At 39.9% G+C, this 22,774-nt stretch overlaps 1 protein-coding gene across 3 annotated transcripts in view; it reads right to left on the reverse strand.

Moving 5' to 3' along the window:
• The window catches only part of RELN (reelin), a 497,367-nt gene that overhangs the window by 52,052 nt on the left and 422,541 nt on the right, over positions 1–22,774 (reverse strand). For all 3 annotated transcript variants that reach the window (XM_032304615.1, XM_032304614.1, XM_032304616.1), the window contains exons 41-46: positions 20,783–21,012; positions 16,659–16,879; positions 14,932–15,079; positions 12,361–12,619; positions 11,246–11,495; positions 7,531–7,699 (exon numbers count right to left, since the gene is read on the reverse strand). In XM_032304615.1, the coding sequence (XP_032160506.1) occupies positions 7,531–7,699; positions 11,246–11,495; positions 12,361–12,619; positions 14,932–15,079; positions 16,659–16,879; positions 20,783–21,012 (1,277 nt within the window). The remainder of the gene's footprint in view (positions 1–7,530; positions 7,700–11,245; positions 11,496–12,360; positions 12,620–14,931; positions 15,080–16,658; positions 16,880–20,782; positions 21,013–22,774) is intronic.

A 22,774-nucleotide genomic window follows, 5' to 3' on the forward strand; every position in this document is an offset into this window, starting at 1 on the left:
ACATTTTGGGATTTTTAGGTAACATTAATCTACCCACGAAAGAATATTTACTTATTTACTGTCACCTAGTCTTCCCTACTTCTAAATTTCTTACAAAACGCTGGGGTCTGAATACTGGAATGAGAGGAGAAAGTGTCTGGACCACAGGTTATGACCCCAAACAAATGTGATAAAGGTAAGGTGTCCTTTTAAAGTGACCTAGATCCTATAGGATACCTCCCTGGAACTCTGGTGGAAAGCACGTAACAGAGTTAGCAACAGAAGAATTTAAACAGGCCACCCCACGTGGCCTTTCTTCCTTCCTGGTTCAGCCACCGACTATATGTCTATGGGGAAAGTAACATAACTTCTCTGTGTCTTAGTCCTCATCTGAAAAGGTTAACATTGAGACCTCAAAGTTAAAGAGAACTTGAGACACATATCAACCAATTATATTGATTTATATCCTAACTTGAAAAAAATGATAAAATGTTTTATGAGACAAACAGGGACATGTGAATACTGAAGACTAAGTAAATATTGAGTAAGAAAATATTGAATAAGAAACTCATTTATTTTTAGGTGGGATATTGATAATCATAATTATATATTTTAAAGCCCTCTTTTAGAGCTGCATACTAAAATATCTGCAGTTGAAATGATCTGATTGGGGACTGCTTCAAAATAGGGGTTCCAGGGCGCCTGGGTGGCTCAGTGGGTTAAGCCTCTGCCTTCAGCTCAGGTCATGATCTCAGGGTCCTGGGATCGAGTCCCGCATTGGGCTCTCTGCTCAGTGGAGAGCCTGCTTCCCCCCCTCTCTCTGCCTGCCTCTCTGCCTACTTGTGATTTCTCTCTGTGTGTCAAATAAATAAATAAAATCTTTAAAAAAAAATAGGGGTTCCAGAGTGAATGGTGCTATTGAAGAGACAAGACTGGTCATAAATTAATAACAGTTGAAGCTGGGTGATGATTATATTGAAATATAGTTTGTTATTTTCTAAAATTTTGTAATTTTAAATAGATAAATGTGAGCCAAAAATAATCTGTGGTCCCTTGAAATGTGAGAGTAAAATTTTGATTTGATTACAAAGAAAGGAAAACAGTTATCCTCATTTTAGTAAAATAAGGAATTATTATTTTTGCTGATAATTATAATTAGTAATGATAATTTTAAAAACTACAGTGTTCTGAGTAGGCCTACTGAGAGCATCAAATACACTGGACTCTCCTTCAAATAAAAGGAATTTCCTATAATTTTTAAAATGCCTTCTCAATGAAGAATGACTTATATTTAATTATTAAAGCAATCTTAAGAATCCATACATAACAATATGTACAAAGCACAGCCAAACCTCAAATTTTCCTAACAAAACTTTGGCAACAAGGTTGACAACTGAGAAAAGCTTAGCTGGAATGCAGAATTTCTATACGCAGTTTTATTCTCCATTGTAGTGGAAATGGAAATAGGTTTTATTTATCTTCACATAATGTGAAAGTATTAATATATTCAGTATGTGAAAGTCCATAGTACCATGGTTTATACCAGACAAAATTATTTTATGTTCTGTTGTCCTGAAAGACCAACACGAATTTGGTAAAGTAATAGCAATGGTATTCAAAGTATCAAAATGATGCATGAGAAAATGGATATGGAAGAGAAGTCCATGGCTTCCTTGACTTGACTGAAAATTTTTAACAAGATGTTCAGTAATATGAATGCTTTCAAAAAGTCTTTTAAAAGATAACTGGGAAATTGGAAGTGACAATGGAGATAAATAGTACTGAGGCAAGTTTTAAGAATCTCTCCTTTAAAAAATGAACTTGTAATTCCTTGGAATATCTCTCCATGACAAACCCTATAAATATTATATGTAGTCATTTGGTTTTCTTAGCATAAGATCCTTTCTTTGCCTATAGTTGGGATTATCATGGAAGAATATCCTCCCTCCCTAAATCTGTTTACCTAAAAAGAGGACAACCCAATCCTATTCCATTATCCCAAACCTTCCACAGTCTTTTTGCTGTTTCTGGTGCTTACCACTTCTGTAAACTGCAAACGTTAAGCAGTGTCCATGCTGTGGCTAAAACCACCTGGCTTCCAAAGCGTTACAGTTAATCTTTAAAGACAATGGTATCAGCCAGGTCATTAGGGCCAGTAGGAGGGAATGGATCATCTTCAAACTGTGACTTAAAATAGCCAAGTCACACCTGAGCCTTCCAGTGGCAGCACCTCCCTCCCCGCCACCTTTCTCAGTGGATTTGAATTACCTGCCCTTCCAATGACCCACCCTGGTTCTCAGATGACATTTCAAGAACCCATGCTACCTGAGCCACCTGTTAATTTTAGATCTGGGATTAGTGAGTAGGAGGAGGCACATTCAGATTACGGGCTGTGAAATTGATTTTAGCATCTCTGCATTTTTTTTTCAGCGTCTCTCAAGATACCCCGCCTTCTTCCCTCCTATTTCTTCCAGGACCAGATCTCCTAGGTAAGCAATAAAAATGTAGGACTAATATAGTGGGTAAGCCCATGGGCTCTGGGACCAGACAAGCTGTATTTATTTTCAGTATCTTTTGAAGGTCAGTGACTATCTCCTTGCTGAAAAATCTAGCAAATTTACTGTGAAACTTTTTTCTTCTTTAGTCCCAGCAGCATACGTCACAGGTGGTGACTTATTCCTCCGTGATATTCTATTCTCGCTTGCTTACGGATGCCATGCTCTTGTGATTCTTCCTCTGCCTCCCTAACTGTATCCTCATGGTCTCTTTAATAACCATTTCCACTCTTTCTGCCATTAAATTTACAGGTCCTTTCTTTTCTTTTTAAATGCTCTCCTGTGGAGGGCTGACAGTTTTATGGCACTGCCTATCACCTCTGTGCTCCTGCCTCCAAAGCTGATCACCTTTCCCTGGGCTCCGACCTTCCCATCTCTGTCAGATGGATGCCTTCATTTGTATTTCCAGCCATCGCATTGAATTCAGCTTCATTTGGTTAAGTTTGTCACACTGTCCCTCCTGGAGTCAACTGTAGCTTTCTCCCCACTCTCTCCGGCTTCAAACTCCAGAGTCATCTCTTGATGTGTGCGGCGGAGAAGCAGCTAGTGAGTTTTGTCAGTTCTTTCCTTGAAATGTCCTGTAATATCCATCTCATCCCCTTCTTGTTAGCTGTAGCCCAGACCCTTGTTACTTCACATAAGTCATGATCACAACACCTTTGCCACCTTCTCTTAAGTAAGAGAATTGTTTTCCTTGGAAGAACATTCCCCATTTCAAAACCCACCACAGTTCATTTTTCCATCAAGTCTAAACTCTTCTGCTTTGCTTCAGTGCTTGTAAGTTCAGCCAGCTCCACGAACAAACAACTTTCCACAGCTTCCAGGTATGAGCCCTCTGCCTTCATCAGCAACTCCTGGGCGCTTGCCAGGCCCTTATGTCCTGTTCACATTGTTTCCCTAGTTTAGAATGTTCTTCTCCTTACCCACCTAATAATTCCTAGCCATCCTTTGAGGAGAGCACCCATCTTTTCCACAACCCCCGCTCTAAGTCTTCATTCAACACTGTCGCCCATCTCTCAGTATCTATGGCATCCCTAGCCCATTCCTCATTGAAGCTCTCAATTACATATGGCACATTTTATTTTTAAGTTGTTAATTTTTCCCCAATCAGATGGTAACCTGCTTCAGGGCAGGAACTTAAATCAGTGTCTGACCATTACCATTGGCTTCTCTTGTTAAGCGAGTTTAGGAAGACTTCTTAATATGACTGAAGATAAAGCCTGATAATCCCGAGTGTGATCATGTAGTCAATGTATAAATATAATGATGATCTATGTAATATAAATGTTCACAATGTCCCAAGCTCGTCCTTGCACATTTATTCGAGTTTTTATATGGCAAAAAGTCTCTTCACTTTTCATATGAGGACCCTACAGCTTTGGGACATGGAATGACTTGTTTAAAAGCTCACAGGGCTGAAAAGCCAGAGTCTCCACTAAACCACAATGATCTCCATTCATTTTTTAAAAATTTCCAGTAAGATCTAACTGAACCAGTATATATGGGAATGATAGAGACGAGGATTCTAGCCCTCTCAGTTTATTTAGGTAGAAACGTCTAGGGCAGAGTGTGACGTGACTTGTGATCAATCTCAGTGCTCCCTGCCCAGTGAAATGCACGAGCATCCATTCAGTTCAACTCAGAAACCAGAGTCATCTTCAACATTGGCCCAGGCCTCATCTTCTTATGTCCACTTCACCATGAAACTCAATTTTGCTTCTATTTCTCTTGAATTTCTCTACTTCCCTTTATGTCTCTAGCACCTTAGTCCAAGCTACCAGCGCTCACTGCCTCTTCAAGAGTCTCCTTCCAGGAACTCTTATCATCCCCAATTTGTCTTCCAATTAGAATAAGCTTTTCTGGTGCAAATCTGAGCAGCAACAGTGTCCCTCTATTCCCAAGCACTTTAGTAGGTTTTTAAGCACCTATATGACATATTCCCAAATTGTTTAAAAATTTTTTTTCAAGATTTTATTTATTTGAGAGAGAGCACAGAGGGAGAGGAAGAGAGCACAGACAGAGAGAGAGAGAGAGAGAGAGAGAGAAGCAGATGCCTCATTGAGCAGAGAGAACAGAATAGGCAGAGAGCATGATGATGTGGGGCTCGATCCCAGGACCCTGGGATCATGACCTGAGCTGAAGGCAGACACTTAACTGACTGAGCCACCCAGGCATCCTTGACATACCCCCAAATCTTCAGTATGATGTGCAATACTCTTCATGGTCTGACTCCATCTCACTCCACTTTCTCTCTATGTCAGATCCATTCTTTCAGTATCTCAGATATGCCTGCTACCTCCTACCATAGGCTGTCTTCCTTGTCTGGAACACTGCTCTAACTTCAATTATGCTTTCCTCCAAAGGGTGTTCCTTGACTTTGCTGATTAAGACAAATCTCCCTAGGACACATAATCTCTCAGCATCATGCAACTGTCCCACATCACCTACCGCAGTTGAATTTTTTATTTACTTCTGCGATTACTGGCCATTTCTCTCCCACTGCATGTAAAGTTTGTTGAGTCAGGGATAAGTTCAGCCCCTCGTACAGACCTAGCATATAAATGTTTCAAAAATATTCATTTAATGGATGACTAAATGAAGGAAGAATCTCCATTGTTGACTACTGGCCATTTTAGACTGGGTAGGGGTTTGATGTCAGTTTGTGGATACCAACAAACATCTACAACTACATTATGCACGGTGCAAGAGTCTCAGTTGACTCTTATTACCACTCTGCTAACAATACGGGGATCCTAGCCTTGTCTTTCTACCATAACTGAGTGAGCGGACAGATCTACCATCGGCACATTGTCATGGTCACTCCTCACCCCTACTTAACACAAAGTTTCAAGTCTTCAGCCTCGTTTTTGTTTACAGCAAAGAGCTACAAACTGAAATTCTCAATTCTGTCCTAGTGACCATTCAAGCACAGATGTCTCAATACTTTGCAGATGTTGAGGCTGTAAGTTCAGCTCAAAACACAGAAATGCCATATTGAAAAAGTAATAGGATACTAAGAGCACGTATAGTTGAGATACACTAACTTGTGTTTGAGACAAAGTGCTCCGAGCCTCGCACATTGTTCCAATGATCTTTGGCATATGGCAGAGCACAGTAAGAGGTGGGTCTGGCTTGGGCTCTATGCATGTGCATTTCTTTCAGAATCACCCAGAGGGCCTACTGTAAGGCAGTAAGGCCATTGTACAACAAGGGCTTTGAGGGTAGCACGATAAGCAAACTGCATATTTTCAATATGATAACAAGAAGAAATGGATGCTCACCAGATTTTTTAAATGTCACTCAAAAGGGTCAAAATTCTTATGGGTATGTGCAAAAGACAATTAAAATACAGATTTAAAGATGAGGAATAATTACCTTTCTTGAGTAGAAGACTCAAGGGTATAATGACTAGCTGGAATAAATCTTAGAATGTCATTTATTTGCAAAATGCTACCAAGTAGCTGGGTAATAATTCACAGAATTCATAAAGCCTTAGAAGACTACTGCCTTAATAGAGTTTTTTTTTCTATTTTACTTATTAAGATCGCCTTAATAATTCATGCACGGCAATACCTTTAATGAGCAACAAAATCTCACGTATCTCATTTAAACTTGGCAACTCTACTGACAGCTAATATAGTCTTGTACCTCTGAGCCAGCAATTGTAGGAGCCCTTGGCTGTTAGTAACCACAACCAGTCCATTTATGATAATCCCAAGAAAAGTTATGTCCTAGATGAATAGTTGAATTTTATGATCATTTGCTAGGAAGATTTATTCATTTTTCATTTGTGGGGAGCCCAAACTGTACCTTCTATTCCACAGAAGATTTGCTTCTCTCTTAATGGCAACAAATGATTGCCATTTTGCATTTTTTTTTTTTTGGAGGTAATGGGAATTACTATCAAGATTTTAAAGCTTCCCTATGATTAGTACCTACTTAGTGAAAAGGGTACTTGCCTATCCCTTAGGCAAGGTGAAGTCTCTGTTTTACCCAAATAAAGCATTTACCAGGCACTTTTATGAAGACACCATCATTTCTTAGAGGCACCATGCATGATGTAGTCATCATTGTTTTCCATAGAAAAAGAATGCTCCAGGCAATAATTCTCAAGATACTCTTAAAAATACAATTTCAAAAGCAGACAATAATTCTAATATACATTTATTTGCTCTATCTATTTGATTTGACACTACTCACTATTGTCTCTACAGTAGTCAGACTGAACAGAAAGTAGACTCCATTTAAATCTATTCTGTATTTAATGTGACTCCTTTAAATTTAAGTGAATCAAGCTGGCAATTCTCACTGATTCAGCCACTATCTTCTTGGATATGCCATTTTTTCAAAATACGTTAAGTAAAAGTCAGTATAGACCTGGCTTTTGGGAAATCACAGAACCACGTCACCACAAAAACTGGTTTCTACTTCGCTTTTTTATTTTTATTTTTTTTAAGAAAATAAACTTTAAAATTATTTACTTATTTAAGTAATCTCTACACCTAATGTGCGACTCAAGCTCATGTCCCTGAGATCAAGAGTTGCATGTTCTTCTAGCCAAGCCAGGTAGGCACCCTGTTTTTTTAAATTTCTCTTTCTTTCTTTCCTTTTTCTTTTTTCCCCCCTTTTGTTCTCACCATAGCACATTCCCTCCCCCGCTGAGCTCTATGCCCAATGTGGGGCTTGAACTCATGACCCCAAGATCTAGAGTCACATGTACCACTGATTGAGGCAGACAGGTACCCCCATTTTGCTCATTTTTTAAAAAAGTAAACTCTGTGCCTAATGTGGGGCTCAAACTCACAACTCTGAGATCAAGAGTCACATGCTCTACAGACTGAGGCAGCCAGGTGCCCCTGTTTTGGTTAGTAAGTCATGCCTGGCAATACCATCACCAAGGAACAAATTGCATGTATATCATTCAAACTTGTTGTCTTAAAATCCAGCATGTCAAATAATACCAAATGGGGTTCACTACATGCAGAAGCACCCATACCTGGTATAAGGAGGAAGAGGTAGAGTGATTCTGGTCCATTTGTTGAATGTGTCTGACACCAGGATCCGCTGCAGGTGATAGCGGCTGCACTCAACACTGGTAGGTAGACAGTCCCTTACCAATGGGTGCCATGATAATCCAAGATCTACTGAGTATTCCAATTCAATAGCTGGAACAGAAAACGTTATTCTGCATAGAAATACATGTACGTAGACCCAGGAACCATAATTACTTATGTTTTTTTATGTTTTAATTCAAATGTCAATTTGATTTTCCTCCGTATTTATGTTTCCTATTTTGAAATATTTCTTGGTTTTATTTTTCCTTCTGTATAATGCTAGTTACTAATTTTTACTTACCAGATTAAAATCATTTTTCTTTCAAGGAGCTAGGATCAAGTGAAACATAAAATAAAATTTCCTGAATCACTCTGTATACTGAGAAGCTTTCAGAACAATCATAACAAAACCATTGTTCATATGTAGGTAAGCAATAGTAATGGTAGTTATATATATACTTACTGTGTGTGTGTGTGTGTATATATATATATATATAGTATATTGTATATAAATAGTTAAGGTATGTTATGAAATTATAAAATTATATGTATATATACTATAACAACTATGTCTGTTTATTTCATGGTTAACTTACAAGTACAAACATAGTAACCATACTTTTTAACCATACTTTTTTACCTTTACATAGCTTAAAAAAATTGATCAACTTTCTCAAAATTTGACCATTCCACAGGGACCCTGACTAACAATGCCAATTTTGCTCCTGCTATAGGTAAAGCTTCTTAGAAATAGCAAAATCCCTCGTGCTCACATATCCTGCTGTACGGTATGAGGGAAGGTACTGGGGAATCAGAGAGGTATAAGGAGGTAGCCAAGCATGCAGTCAGGCTGTGGGTCTAGGAAAAGCAGTTTCTTTCTGTTTTGTCTGAAAAATCCAACTTAGAACCTATGTTTTGTATTCCTCTTGATTCCCTGCTTCAGTCTCTATCAAAACTACTCGAGCCCCGACTTCTGTCTTGAAATTGCTTCCTCTAAGGTCATGATTCTCAAACGTGGCTGCACACTGAAATCACCTGGGTATCTTTAGAAAGCACGAATGCCAGGATCCCAGCCCCAGGGACTGTGATTTCACTCTCCTGGGGCACAGCCAAGGTGTCGGGAGCCATGCAGCTTCCCAGGTGATTCTCATGCACAGCCGGCGTGAGACCCCTCACTGCAGCACGGTCCCTAGCAACCCTTCTAGTGAAATACAGTAGTCCTGCTCAGACTTCATTGTTCTTGTCCTTCTTACAGTGATGGACATTATTGATTATTCCTTGGTTCTTGAAACTTTCTTTTCTTTTGGAGGACATTATTCTGGATCTCCTGTCTTACTTTCCCTCTGACTCCCGTACTAACGAGCCCAGTTATGGGCATTCTTCCAAACTCCATTTCTGGCCTTCTATTCTCTGTGTATACTCCTCGGGCTTTAACTATTATCCCTGTGCCCAGAACTGCCAATTTTATGTCTCCAATTAATTTCCTTCATTCAATAAATGTTTACTCAGCCTGGCATTGCATCGGATGTTGGCATATTGTAATGCACAGTTTAGACAAAGTTCCTGCTTTCTATCTTGTAAATCCTCTTTAGTCAAGGGCACCCCCACTTAAAGCTACTTGCACCCAAACTAAATAAAAACTCACCATTTCCCCCCATAAATAAACATCTCTTCTTAACTACCCAAGTCTTTCAATGGCCATACCTTTGGCACTGGTTTTCCGGGTTCAAAATTCAGAAATTATTTTAGAAATTTACTCTTCTCTCTTCTTTACTCTCTATATTCAAACTGGCACCTGGTTTTGAGACTTTTCTGCTTCTTTCCTTTGTGCCTGCATTGTCTCATTCAATTTTATCCATTCCAGTTTTCTTCCTGCCACACAGTGAAGACCGTATCACCTCCTACAGAGGTGACCACTGAAGTTCTTTATTAGGATTCTTCTCTTAGCTCCTGGGCTAATCTCCCTAAAACAGACCATGTCACTCGCCTGCCCTTGTGCCCTTTTATTCATGTCCTCGTCAAGCACAGATTCTAGTATGTGCCTTTCAAGGCTCTTCTTCCTTAGCTGCCAACTCTGCTTATCTACTTTCCTCTTCGATTATATCATTCAGTTCAACCTTTCTCAAGAGGATGCACCAGCCTGCAGTAGAAAATACAGAGGACTGGACTTATGAGGGCAGAGCGTCAGTCCTGGTGCTGCTGCACGCCTACTGGGTCATAACTTACCCGAGTTCTCATTGCCTTCCCAAGCTATGGAGGAAGCAGGTATCTAAGACCCTAACGTCCTTTTCTATTTTCAAAAGCAGCACTCTTCTCTCCTCCACTAGATGCAAATATTGCCTGTTCAGGCTGGTCTGCTCGTGGTTTTCCCTATGGATGAGGAGGACCCCATCTCTGCTTCTTTGTTTATGCTGCAAGCTTGGGATGTCCTTTCTTCTCCATCCACCCTTCGAATCCATTCCAATCATCAATGCCCACTTGAGACTAAGCTTCTTTGTGAAATCTTCCCCAGATCCTTGGATTGGCCATCCCTTGGTCATCTCACTCTCCTTTGAGCTTTCAGTACATTCTGCTGTAGTACCAATGCATACAGCACTTGACTTCATCATCTACTGGACTCTAACTTTCTGATGTACCCCTCAGCTATACCTGTTGAAGACAGATGTGTACCTTATCCTTATTAAAGTTCCACCCCGTTGATGAATTTAGAGTTGACTGACTGAATCTGAGGTGGAAAGAGCACTTCTGGGATTCCCTCTAAGATATGTCCCTTAAGTTAAAACTAGGGTAAATCTGAAAAATGTGGATTTTGCAAGACCTTGGAAGTAACCAAATTTGTCAGATGTTGGCCCTCTGGAATCTAAAACAGAAAATAGTCCTTGTGGACATTCTAGTCTGGCTCTCCTGGAGGAAGAATGATACTTCCAGGAAGAAGTCTGGATCTTCTGGAGGTAAAAGACCAGAAGACCCTCAGAATCTGGACAGGTTTGCAAGTTACAGTGAAGGGCCCAAGTATGCAGTGATGTCAGTCTTTATACCTTCTAAGATAGGTGTGTCTATGTGTGCGTGTGCATGTGTGTGCGTGTGCACCCACATGCAAGGTATATGTGAGTGTGAATGAGTGAATGTGCACAATTCAGAGGATGCACACTGGCCACAATGAAGGTGACCTAGAATATGCTATGACCCAGAATGGCAAAAAGTGTAAAGCAAAATGGGGACAGCAAAATTTCATGATTCCTGGGGTGACGGAAAGAAGACAGTAGCTGAACTAATCTAAAGCCCTATGAGTTAAAACACATGTATATACCAATTCATGTGTAAATCCTATTGCTGATGCTGGCATTCTCTATGTGACGAGAGTCCCTAATTCTGCAAGTCTGATGGTAAAAAAACAATCCGTATTTTCCAAAGGAGATAAATGAGGCATTATTCTTTATACGTAAAAAAGTCTTCAAATACATACACTTAAAGATAAGCTCACATTCTGATGCTTTAAAAAAGAAACTTCTAAAACTTGACGTATATACACCATTTTCAAGAATGCGATTATGGTTGGACTGATGCGCGCTTCTGTTTTGCTTATAGACTTGTCAGAGGGGCGATGGATGACCATTTACACATGTCTGTCCCTCTCCCCGGAGATGGAATATTTACCGTAACAAGAGTCGGTGACCGAGCAGGAGGCGGCAAAGTCAATCTGTAGGAAGGAATCCTCGTTCACGGCAATGTCTGTGGTGACCACGTAGCGTGTGCTGGCCTTTTCGATGAAGACCAGGGCGTCACCGGTAGAGCCGCACACAGGCATCTTGGTGCCTCCTGGGTGCAGCAGCCATTTCCTACTATCCAGAGTCGTGAAATCATCCTCCAAGACTGTATTGCCAGAAATATTTCCTCCGATAAGAATCTAAAATGCATTTTTTTTTAAAGAAAATGAATTTTCAATATGGTTTTGAGATATGAGAGAGTTTGGTGTTCTTGTTTGTATTTACCCGTTGGACTGCTCAACACTGGCATCACATGGCGAGCCTCCTGTTGGGGGTCTTTCAAAATGCTTTTGTTTATGTGGCCTGCCTGCCCATCTGGCAAGAAGCGGCAGAAAACAAATCGAGGTATTGACAAAACCATTCACAGCCTTCGTGGGCCAAACTGTGCCTTTGGAAACTACACGCGCCCAAGCTGGGAAAGCAAAATTTGGCTTTATGTGTGATTATGTTCCATGTGAAATTTCTATTTAAGGACAGTTGTATCCTAAGGCATTTCAGTTCCAGGTCTTTGCCTGGATTCTACTGTTTGTTAACAGGTTCTTTTGAGTTCTTTTTCATATGCGGTTTATTATGTATGAAGATCCTTTAGAACTCTCCATAAGGATGTTAGGAAGATTTATTTATTTCTTCTTCAAAGGCTAGGAAAGAGGATTTGGAAATGACTGGATGTGGTACCATGGCTAATTTGCACATTTTCCCTTTCAGAGAATTATAACCTCACATCACGCTTGATAAAGTCCCTCTACCCATATGGCAGATTTCTCTATGCGCAGGACCTGGGCCTTCTGTTGTGCTGTTTGTTTTTATAGGCTCAGCCGACTGAAGGAAAAGAGAACGAAAGGAAGCTAAATGGCATATCTAATATAGCTGTGTGGCCGTGGGCAAGTCCTTCAATGGTGGGTCCGGGGCTCCCTCGGCTGAGTGAGGGGGCTGGACTGAATGCGATCTAGGCTGCACATGGCTCGAGTGCCAACAATTACAATAGATAATCTTGAATGGACTGACCTGGTCGATAACCCAGGGACTGTAGAAGTGACCGTTTTCAGACGGCTGCCACCAGCGGAGGCGAGTAGAAGCAGAGCGGGCTTTCAGAGGTATCTCCAGGGCGATGTACCTGCCCACGTTGCTGGAGTTGCTGAAAAGGAACTCCTGAAGGAGACTCCATGACAGGCCACCATTGAGCGAATACTGAAGCAGTACAGGTTGGCTCCGGGGGTCAGGGACACCTTTACCACATCCCAGTCTCATGAAGAACTGCACAAATCTGACACGAGGAAGACTGACTGTAGATTTTTTTTTTTTTTTTTACACACTTCAGTGACAAATTCACGCTATTTACAAAAGAAAAGCCCACAGGATCATGGCAGGTTGGGGGGGTTGGGCAGAGGAGTGCATGGCTTTAATGAATACGATGATTTAATCAATGTCCTGAGCAATCATTTCAAAGTCCAATTTTCCTTTTTAACATGAGGGAGTTAATAAAATGTGAAGTCTGGAAAAAGGCAACTCTGTACCAATTTTTGTATTTTGGCCCCCTCCACACAGATAAGTCTGAGGGCACTGAGCATTCATTGTCCCTTATCCTGTAAGAAGAAGGAAGGGCTCCCAGACTCTCCAAGCATGGGGCTGTGTATTGTTATCTATTTAAGATGAATCTGTCCTTAGTCTCTGAAACTGGAAGAATGTTATGAATGTAGTTTATGCCATTAATTGGCAAAACCATACACCTTCTGGTTTAACCAGCCGTTTTTCAGATCTCCAATTACTGCCTGGGGGAGACACATTTAAATGCAGCAGCTGTAGTGCCTTTTTGTGAAAGGCCAGGCATCTCTTGGAAGAGGTGTGTCAAACTGGGCCTCTTTGCTTTCCTTTGTGCCAGGGGCAGGGAAGCATGAGCGTGGGGTGGTGATGGGGGGGCTGTGTCAGCCTCTGACTATTGCCGGGTCTGGGATGGATGATACTGGCCATCAAGAACTGTGGCGGCCGGCCAAGGGCAGCCTTCCCAGCTGGCAGGGAGGTGGACAGAGTGGCAGCAACAAGCTGGGGTGCCAACGAAAACTAGATCACATGTTATCTTTGGCAGGCAAGCTGCTGGTGCTTGGTCTGGCCTCCGTGCTAGCCTGTAATGCGGAATAAATTTCATGTGTAACCCAACACACACGCCCAATTATGTATGCATGTCAAACACAGGAAGCACATTGGGACTTATAATAAAAGTTATCAGTTCCATATATAAAACCATGCACTCTTTATGGGTTCCTCCCCTCCCCCATCCCATTAACTAGGCATTCATTTATCTTATAACCCTGAGAAAATTGGGATTTTACATGGAGCATTTTGAGGTCAATGTATGCAAATCCTACACAGCATGCTACTGAGATGAGATAAATAATGTAGCTTTTAACATTGGATTAATGAAAAAAAAATACATAGTTAGTGCCTAGTGAATGTCGATATCTATAAAAATAACAACCATTTACAGAAAAAAAATCTTTTGGTCTATTGTCTACTTGTATCAGGGAATGTTTGTAGATTAATTTAGTTATGGATAAATCCACATCAGAATTATTTAGAAAAATCCAGTAATTTCTAAATTAGAGAACTCTGCAGCCAATGATAAATCTGAAATAAAGAGCATCAGATTAAACTATGTGCATTAAAATAGGTTGAAGAGAAAAAAAATTTTGCTTTCTATTACTGTAAAATTATCTCACAGAATTGTTTTTTTATGAAGCATGGTCAAATTAATAATTCAATAAATAAATGATTTAGGTGAAAGAGGAAGATACATATGTTAAGATCTATTTTAAGATACTCGGAAATGTTTTAAAAAACCCAAAACACGACTTCTTTTTTCACTTGCAAAAATAGGTCAGGGTTCCATTTTACACATGTTCAGTGGTCTTCTTTATTTTCCTGACTAAGTTTTTGGCTCGTCAAATGATCAAGGGATACACATCTTGACAGGACATAATCCTCTGAGCCAGTTTAAAATGTTTGTTTCTGAGAGGCTGTGCTCAAATCAGAAAATGAGTGCCTAGAAAGCATGAGCAAATCATTGGAAAGAAATGGTTATTAAGAATAAGACCACACTTCAAATATTCTTAACTTAAATTGCCAATGGACAGAAAATTAATGGTTGGTAATTTGAGGATGTATTGTATTTCAATTAAGCTTTCTATTAAGCATGTAGATAACGTTCCACATCATCCAAGTGCCCAGACAAAGTATTCTCTAGAAGGTGGATGAAAAAGATGCAACATTATTTTCTAGAAGTGAAAGGAAGAAAACCATTGTCATTTCCTAGAAACCACCTTGTAAATATCACCGATCTTATATTAACTTTTGTCTGTTTAGCTATGTTTCATTTCTGATCTAGCTTATTTCACCAAGCTCTCTCGGTTTTAGGATCAGAATTAAATGAATTGTGTCTTAATGGAGTCTTAGATAAGAGAGAAGCTCAGCATTTCCAGCGGAAGGCCTTGTCCTTGAGATGTTGGCTTCTTTCTGATTTGATTATGTTCTGTTAACTGTACATCACAATGTGGTTTCTCAACAGCATCTAAAAACGTTTACCTAGCATGTGATAAATCCAGATCTCTTGTCATCAACATGCGCAAGCCATCTTCATTGAAAAAGAGGTTGTTTCCGCTGGAAAGGATTCCACACTTCCGAGAAGGCTTTCCACCACTCATTAGTAAGAATCTATCGGATTCTAGCTGACCTGAAAAAAGTGGTAAGGGTGATTTACCTATGACCCCAAAGATAGTCATACTCTTTTTTTTTAAAGGAACGAGGTAAAACTGCTTTGGGCAGTTTTAAAATACAAAGCCATGAATACTATTTAGGTAAAGTCACGTATTTTGGGAGAAGAGGTCTCTTCAACAGTTCAGCTTTCTGAATTCTTTAACCTAAGGGGCCACAAGACAGAAGGGGGGGTGGGGCTTTTCCCGAGTAGCTATGGTCCAGCCAAATGGGTCCTTCCGCTCAGCTCTCCTACAGTGCAAAAAATGACACTGGCTCGTCAGAGAGTGATTCAGGCCAAAAGTAAGAGAGGGTAATTTACGTAGCTTTTCCACTGGCCTCTTCATTCTGTCTTTGCTACTCTGAGGACCGTGTCTGGCAGGTATTATAAAATATTTAAAAAACCACAGTTTTAATGGAAGAAATTACAGAGTAATTTAATATTTTCTATTAAATAATGTCTTTCAAAACCAGCTCACAAATCTCTCCAGATACTTACCTTAGATCTAGGGTTTTATTCTTCTTCTTTTTTTTTTTTATTCTGGTAAGATGTACACAATACAAAATTGGGTCATTTTCAACATTTTAAAGTGAACAACTTGGTGGGATTTAGTACATTCACATTCATGCTGTGCAACCATCACCACTACCTAGTTCTAGAAGCTTTTCATCACCCATGAGGGAAACCTTATACCCATTAAGCGGCCACTCCTCTTCTCCCTCTCACCCAGCCCCAGGCAACAGCTGATCGGCCTTCTGTCTCTATGGATTTGCCTACTTTGGATGTTCTATGATCGTCTGACATTTAGCCTTTTGTGTCTGACTTCTTTCACCTGGCATGTTTTCAAGGTTCATCCGCGTTGTGGCATGAATCAGGATTTCATTCCTTCTTATGGCTGCATCACACTCCACTGTGTTGATATACCTAAATCTAATATTAAATTGTACCTTGAAACCATAAATCTATTATAACAATTTTATAAACAACTTGGGAAAAAGAAAGAAAAAGAAAAAGAAAAGAAATCTTTTCGGGAAAAAGAAAGAAATCTTCTGATCCCACTATCCTAACATGCATAGTTATTACAGTTGTTTAAGACTTTCTCTTATGAGAATGGTTTCCCATTGTTTTATCAGAGTACATATCCAAGCACATTTTTCTATAACATCATCAGACATAATGACGTGAGATTCTAGATATAAAACTGAGGTACAGAAAGTGATGAGAGGCTGCTCAATGAGTTGATGATGAGTGACTCCCTATCTAGGATTAACTCGCTAGAGATAGTTTTTTAAAATTATCATCAATCAGCGATTTCGTGTGATAGAAAAGTGGTGAACAGATTTATTTCTCTCAAGCACGGCCTGACTCATTCTCACTGCATTGCTTTGAACACAGAACCCCATATAATTCAGAACTAAATGAAGCCATGGGTGGTCCCAATTGTAAGGCTAAATAATGAAATGTTAGAATGGGATTCGTGATTACTTCTGTATTACAAATTACATTTAATACGTAAGTTGTTTCACAAAGCTACCTAGGATTTATTTTAAAAGATTACCTTCAAAATCATCCTTGAGAAAATCAGGATTTTTGGTGCTTATTTTACAGGTGGGACCTGAGTATCCAGGATCGCATATACACTTGGTTCCATTGATACAACTCCCATGTCCACTGCACATCTCTTCACATTGGGGACCAATATAGACATTATCAATGGCCCACGTCACTGGCTGAGAGCCAGCGGGGTAAAATCCTTGGTACCATCTGAAACGCACAGATCTGGAAAAGAGGTACAAGGCTTTTAAAATTGAATCAACATAACAACACAGCTTCAAAGTAAGGCCATCCAATCAAGGAGCAGTGGGCAGTTACTACCTCTGCACCACACTCAAGAAGTAGAAAAAACAATTTGACATCTCAAGAACACAAACTCTGTTCCTCAATCTCCAAGATAATTGCCAGTTTATGTTCCTGTTTCCCGTAAGCCCTTCCCAATCCTATCGTTGGGTCAAACTCCACCTGACCCTCCACCTTTTTCAATACTGACTTCTTTGGTGATGCTTCCTCCACTCTGACTATCTACACTCCGCATAACTCATTTTTTCTTCATAAATTGAGGACAAATTCACGTTATACAAAAGTAAGCATTAACCATTTAAAGAGTACAATGGGGTGGCAGTCATCCCATTCAGTGTTTAGCAAACCACCACCTCAATCAAGTTCCAAGACATTTTCATCACCCCAAAAGAAAACCTTGTGTCTATTAAGCAGTTACTCCCCATACCATCCTAGTTCCAGCCCTCAACAATCATGAATTAATTTTATTTCCAAGTATATTGCCCTATCATCTTGTGGATGACAGCTTCTTGAAAATAATCTACATATTTAGGTAGTCATCCAAAAAATTTTAGTATATTTTATCAGACACAAAACTCAATTCAAAGAAGACAGATTTAGTTTTGAGGGGATGGATACAGAGACGGCATGCACATTCATTTTTGCACCCTATCAATGTGTCCCATTTCCAGTGATCATAGAAACCAAATTCAGAATAATTTTTTGAGAAACAGGAATTAGGAGTCAATTTTGGAATTATTTACTAGGCTTCTAAAGCTTAGTAGATAGTAAAGCAGAGGGAGTCAAGTTCCCACATATAATTTTAACCCAAATTTCATTGTTTATCTCAAGACTCCAACCATACTGAGCTGCTGCCAAAATGCCAGTTCATAATTACATTTTATTTTCAAATACTTGTCAGAGTTTATAGTCTTGGCAAGAAGCACTTTCTACCCTTTGAACTTTCAGACTGCTGAGCTGAGGGAAATGGCTAGAGTTTTCCTTTGAACAAAAGCCTACATGGATTTTTTTGAACTTCTTATTTATTCAAATGTTCTGAATACAAATGAACCACGTTGGTTGGATATTTATTATTGTTCACCTGTCTTGACACAGAAACCGCAAGCACTATGATAAATGGGCTGAAGGGTCTGGTTTCACTGCACTTCCCTTCTGCTGAAATCTTATTCTGAAAATTTCCCGCTGCCACCCTCCCTGGTGAGTGTCAGCGTCTGCTCTCCCAAGCCAGTGGTATTCAAAAGGATCTGTTTTTTAAACACAAACTTAAAATTTCAAGCACACAACAGTGCTTTCTTTAGACAGAGGTTTTGGTTGACTCATTATGAAACTGTATAAAGCAAAAGCAATTAGGAAGTTTTACAGACAAAAAGACTCCTAGACGAAAAGGACACAAGGTGACATGAATAAAACTCAATGGAAGCTCAATACTTCATGCTTCAAATGTGACTTGACTAGATGTGGAGGCAAATATGGTCTGTTTCGCACCTGAAAACATTTCTGATGCTTTTTTGGTACCTGGCGTCCAATAAGTGCACAGAAAAGGGTAACTTAAACATGGTTATATATATATTTTTTAGCATCTAGCTTGTACTGTCAGTATGGGCCATGTTGAATACAAACCAAGCAATGGTTCACTGAGTTGGAGAAAATTTAACTTTTGCCTTCCAGCAATTCATGCCTGTGTGGGTTTTAAGAAGAGTGCTAATTCTCTTCCTGAAACAAGGACCAGACAACACTATTAAGGCAAATTCTTCTCTTCGCAGAAATGGTTGAAGGCAGCTGGGAAGGTAGTTTCATACCATTCTCAGAGTGGACATGTCTCAGCAACAGATTTCTTTTTGTAGAAATAAAAACGGCAAAACAATGGCCCAAGTTCTGTACCTTTACCATTGGAAGAGGTATATTTTAAACTGACACTCAATGTGGGTGAAAGTACATGCATTTCTAATGTTCAAATTATATTGCCTTATGATTTCTCTCATCAGATTTCCAAATGGTATTTCCTAGTGCGTCAGCACTGCCCCGTGGATGTCACCAGTTCTACATGAGGTGGTTTCCACGACACTGTAGCAACTGTCCTGTGACTTTATCCCATATTTTTAAAAGAAGACTGTTGTCATGTGGGAACGTGCCGAGGCAAGTCTCAGTTGTTAAAACAGTGTAAACTCATGGCCTCTACCCTATCTTTAGGGTGGTCTGGTACTTAATCCAATTCTTAGCTGAGAACCAGCAGGAAACGAGAGGTCCATTAAAGAGAAAATTTGGAGCTTTTCAACAACAACCATAATGGTCACGATCTTGGTCATAGATGCCTGCTTGATTGGCCAGCAGGCCTTTCCCTGTCTACACTGCCCTTAAGTATGGATTTCTGGCAGCTGGGGTTCTCTTGCAGAGATTAGCTTTCTGGCTACAGCTGATGGATTCAGACTGTCTTTTCTAGAAATGCGGAATTAAGAGTTCCAGCACATGAGAGTGGTCGTTTGCTGAATAATGTTAAAGTCAGCATGATAAAAATGAGAATCACACACTCCTTTTGCTGAGGTCCTCACACTTTTGGAGTGGGGCATCCCTGAAATTCCCCAGTACGCTTCTAGTAAGTTCTTCCACTGTTTTGGTAAGCCCTTTTATATTTCCTGCAACATAGGATCCTAAATAATACAACTGATCTTGGATAAAAACTTTTTCCTGACTCTTTCTCCCTGCCCTGTTCTTCTATAGACAATCCTCCCCACCCCCAGCAACAACAGCTTTCTGGTTGTGCCCGCTTTACCTTCTAGAGAACCGTGAGGACATTCTGCTCATTTTTTTTTTTTTTTTTGGTTGGATTTTCCATTGGAATCATATGCTGGTGTAATAGCAAGAATTAGTAAATGACATCCTTGACAGCTCAAAATATTAAAGTCCTTAGCAATCAAATTATAAAAATTATGCTGATGATATGATGAAAAGCAAATGGATTTATGTTCAAAGAGAACACAGACTTGTGAAAATTCACTTTCACCCTTTTGGAAAAGTACTAGGTATTAGTCATTTTGCTTGAAGACCCAAGACTTCTAATTATGCTGAGTTTCACATCAGGAATATAAATCTATTTCCATCTTGAAAGTATATTAGTACTTTCTTCTTTTTTCGACATACCCTGAAAGAACAGGTTCTTTCTTCTGAGAGAAAAGACAAATTCTGAGGCAGCCTGCTTTGTTGACTTCCTCTCTTTGTTCACTTATATTATTAGGTTTAGTTTTTGAACAATTCATTTCATTTCTATCAGAATTGAAGCCCTTTATCCCCAAATAGCCTTTCAACAGAAGAGTCAAATATATGGAGCAAGAATGCTGAGAGAGGTTGGAAAAGCAGAAATGCTTTGGGGGAGGGAATGGAACAATTATTATTTTTTTTAATGAGGCACCTAGAATATTCTGTGGGCTTCCATCCTCCCGCTGTGCCCCCTCCCTCCATAAGAGACACAGGTAGATGTCTGAAAGTCATAAAATTCTCACTGTATTTATATTGGGAGGTGGGGGCAGGTGCTGTGCAGAATTACAACATTAGGAGAAAACCATACTTCTGTCGCTTCCTCATGGATCTAGTAAAGACCCGTGGGGGATACGAATCACTACAGAGTGCAGCCCATGATGTACTCTTTGAAATCTATCTTCAAACTGAGTAGTGTGTCAGCTCGGAGTACCACGTTTGGAGTAACCACTGGTGTGCTGAAGTGGAGAACTAGAGGGAAATCGCCCCCCCATAGAGCGGCAAGTCAGTGGTGACATGAGGGAGAATGTTGTCAATGGAGAAAGATGGCCGTGTGAAGCGGCAGGTCCTTACCCGCAAAGGTGCAGCTTCCCGAAGTGCACGACCTCCCTCCTCCAGCCCTGGGTGGTCCCGGCATAGTAGGTGCTGCTCGGGTGGTGCTCGGTGGAGCACAGAGAGCTGACGTGGCTGCTGCTGTGGTAGCAGAGGGGGAGCAGCGGGTGCCACGTCGCCCCAAAGTCCCTTGAGAACTCCAGTCTGACTGGATCGGAAGAGGAGCTATCGGTGGAGCAGCCCACGTTGATCTTCGGGAGGAAGGGGAAAAAACAGATACAAATTACTTCAGAGCAAGAGGCTCTGAAATGATTCACCATTTCATTATTTTCTTGAGAGTCCATTTTCCTGGGAACTGCCTTGCTGAAATATTTAACACTGTAAAATTCTGTTTTGCCTAACTGAGTAATATCATATATTACCTTCAAATAATAATTTTTTCATAAAGAACCTCAAAGGGCCTCATAAAAAATTTATTTTCCCTCATTTTATAAAAAGCTAGGAAGTGGGTAAGGCAGAGGCTGGCAGGGATTCCAAATTGTACCTCTGGCCTACTTTCATAGCCAAACCAAGCAAACTGTAATGAAAAGACTGTTTCCTGACTTCTAACCATTAGCCTTTTTTTCAGTCCGCTAGATAGGAAGACCTTCTCTTTTCCTTCGTGTGACACCTTCCAAATGATCCTCAAAGTTCTGCACGTGAAAAAAACCTCAATATGTATTCAACAAAACACAATTATTGCCCCTCTTTGTCCTGCACAGGGAATGCGTGTTCAGAAAAACCTTAGCCATTAGGGAAATAACCACTTCATTCCTTTCTCCACACTTTCAAATAAATAAACTAAAACTTAAATAAATAAATGCACGTAATTCTTCCTATGCAGTTCTCCCTTCTTGCAGGTGAGATTACTATTTTCTTGCTGTTGTAGCACCCGGATATATTTACATTTATAATTTCTGTTGTTGGGCGCCTGGGTGGCTCAGTGGGTTAAGCCGCTGCCTTCGGCTCAGGTCATGATCTCAGGGTCCTGGGATCGAGTCCCGCATCGGGCTCTCTGCTCAGCAGGCAGCCTGCTTCCTCCTCTCTCTCTCTCTCTCTTTGCCTGCCTCTCTGCCTACTTGTGATCTCTCTCTGTCAAATAAATAAATAAAATCTTTAAAAAAAAATAATAATTTCTGTTGTTGAACTTACTCCTTGTACCTTTTGAAAACTATCAACATTAGACAAACTTTTCAAATATAGGCATTTGTTTCTATCCAAGTCCTTCTGATAACAGAAGAGGGCCACAGGTGTTATTTTTTATTAACATTTAAAGCACATATTTAGAAAATAGAAGGAACTTAAAATAAAACTAGAAAACATTAGAGAAAGTTTAAAATAGATACAGAATAATTTCTCTATGAAAGTGCCACTTGGTTTCTTACTTTTTAAAAAAAATTTAACATTTTATTTATTTATTTGACAGAGAAAGACACAACGAGAGAGAGAGAACACAAGCAGGGGAAGTGAGAGAGGGAGAAGCAGGTTTCCCGCTGAGCCATCGAGGTGCCCCACCGTCTCTGACTTTTGAGATGCAAGAGACAACTCTAATTTAGAGGCTACCGAGAGTTAATCTAAAACAAATATTCAAAATCTTGTTGATCCAGTCAGGCACTATTGTAAGCCCTCCCAACGGTAGCTAGAGATTTCAGCTAGGAAACAAGCATTTTTGAAACTTGGTACTATTGGTTCTGCTGCTTTTATCTAAGTTTTTGAAATACATACAAGTTTTTCTTTATACATTATTAATTTGCTCTCTTCCAAATTATAAGAGGTCCATGAATATTAGTGAAATACACAAAAATTATAAAAATAGTGTAGTGTTGTTTTATCTGTAAAATTCATGGCACCATGATAAATATTATATAAATATGCCAGCCTGGTATAAGAGTAGTTACATCGACTGAGTCTTAAGTAACACATAAAAATTGTGAAAACAATCATATTAGAATAGTATGGCCTTTTTCATTTTTA

Source organism: Mustela erminea, chromosome 11 (assembly GCF_009829155.1).
Source record: "Mustela erminea isolate mMusErm1 chromosome 11, mMusErm1.Pri, whole genome shotgun sequence".
Taxonomy (NCBI): domain Eukaryota; kingdom Metazoa; phylum Chordata; class Mammalia; order Carnivora; family Mustelidae; genus Mustela; species Mustela erminea.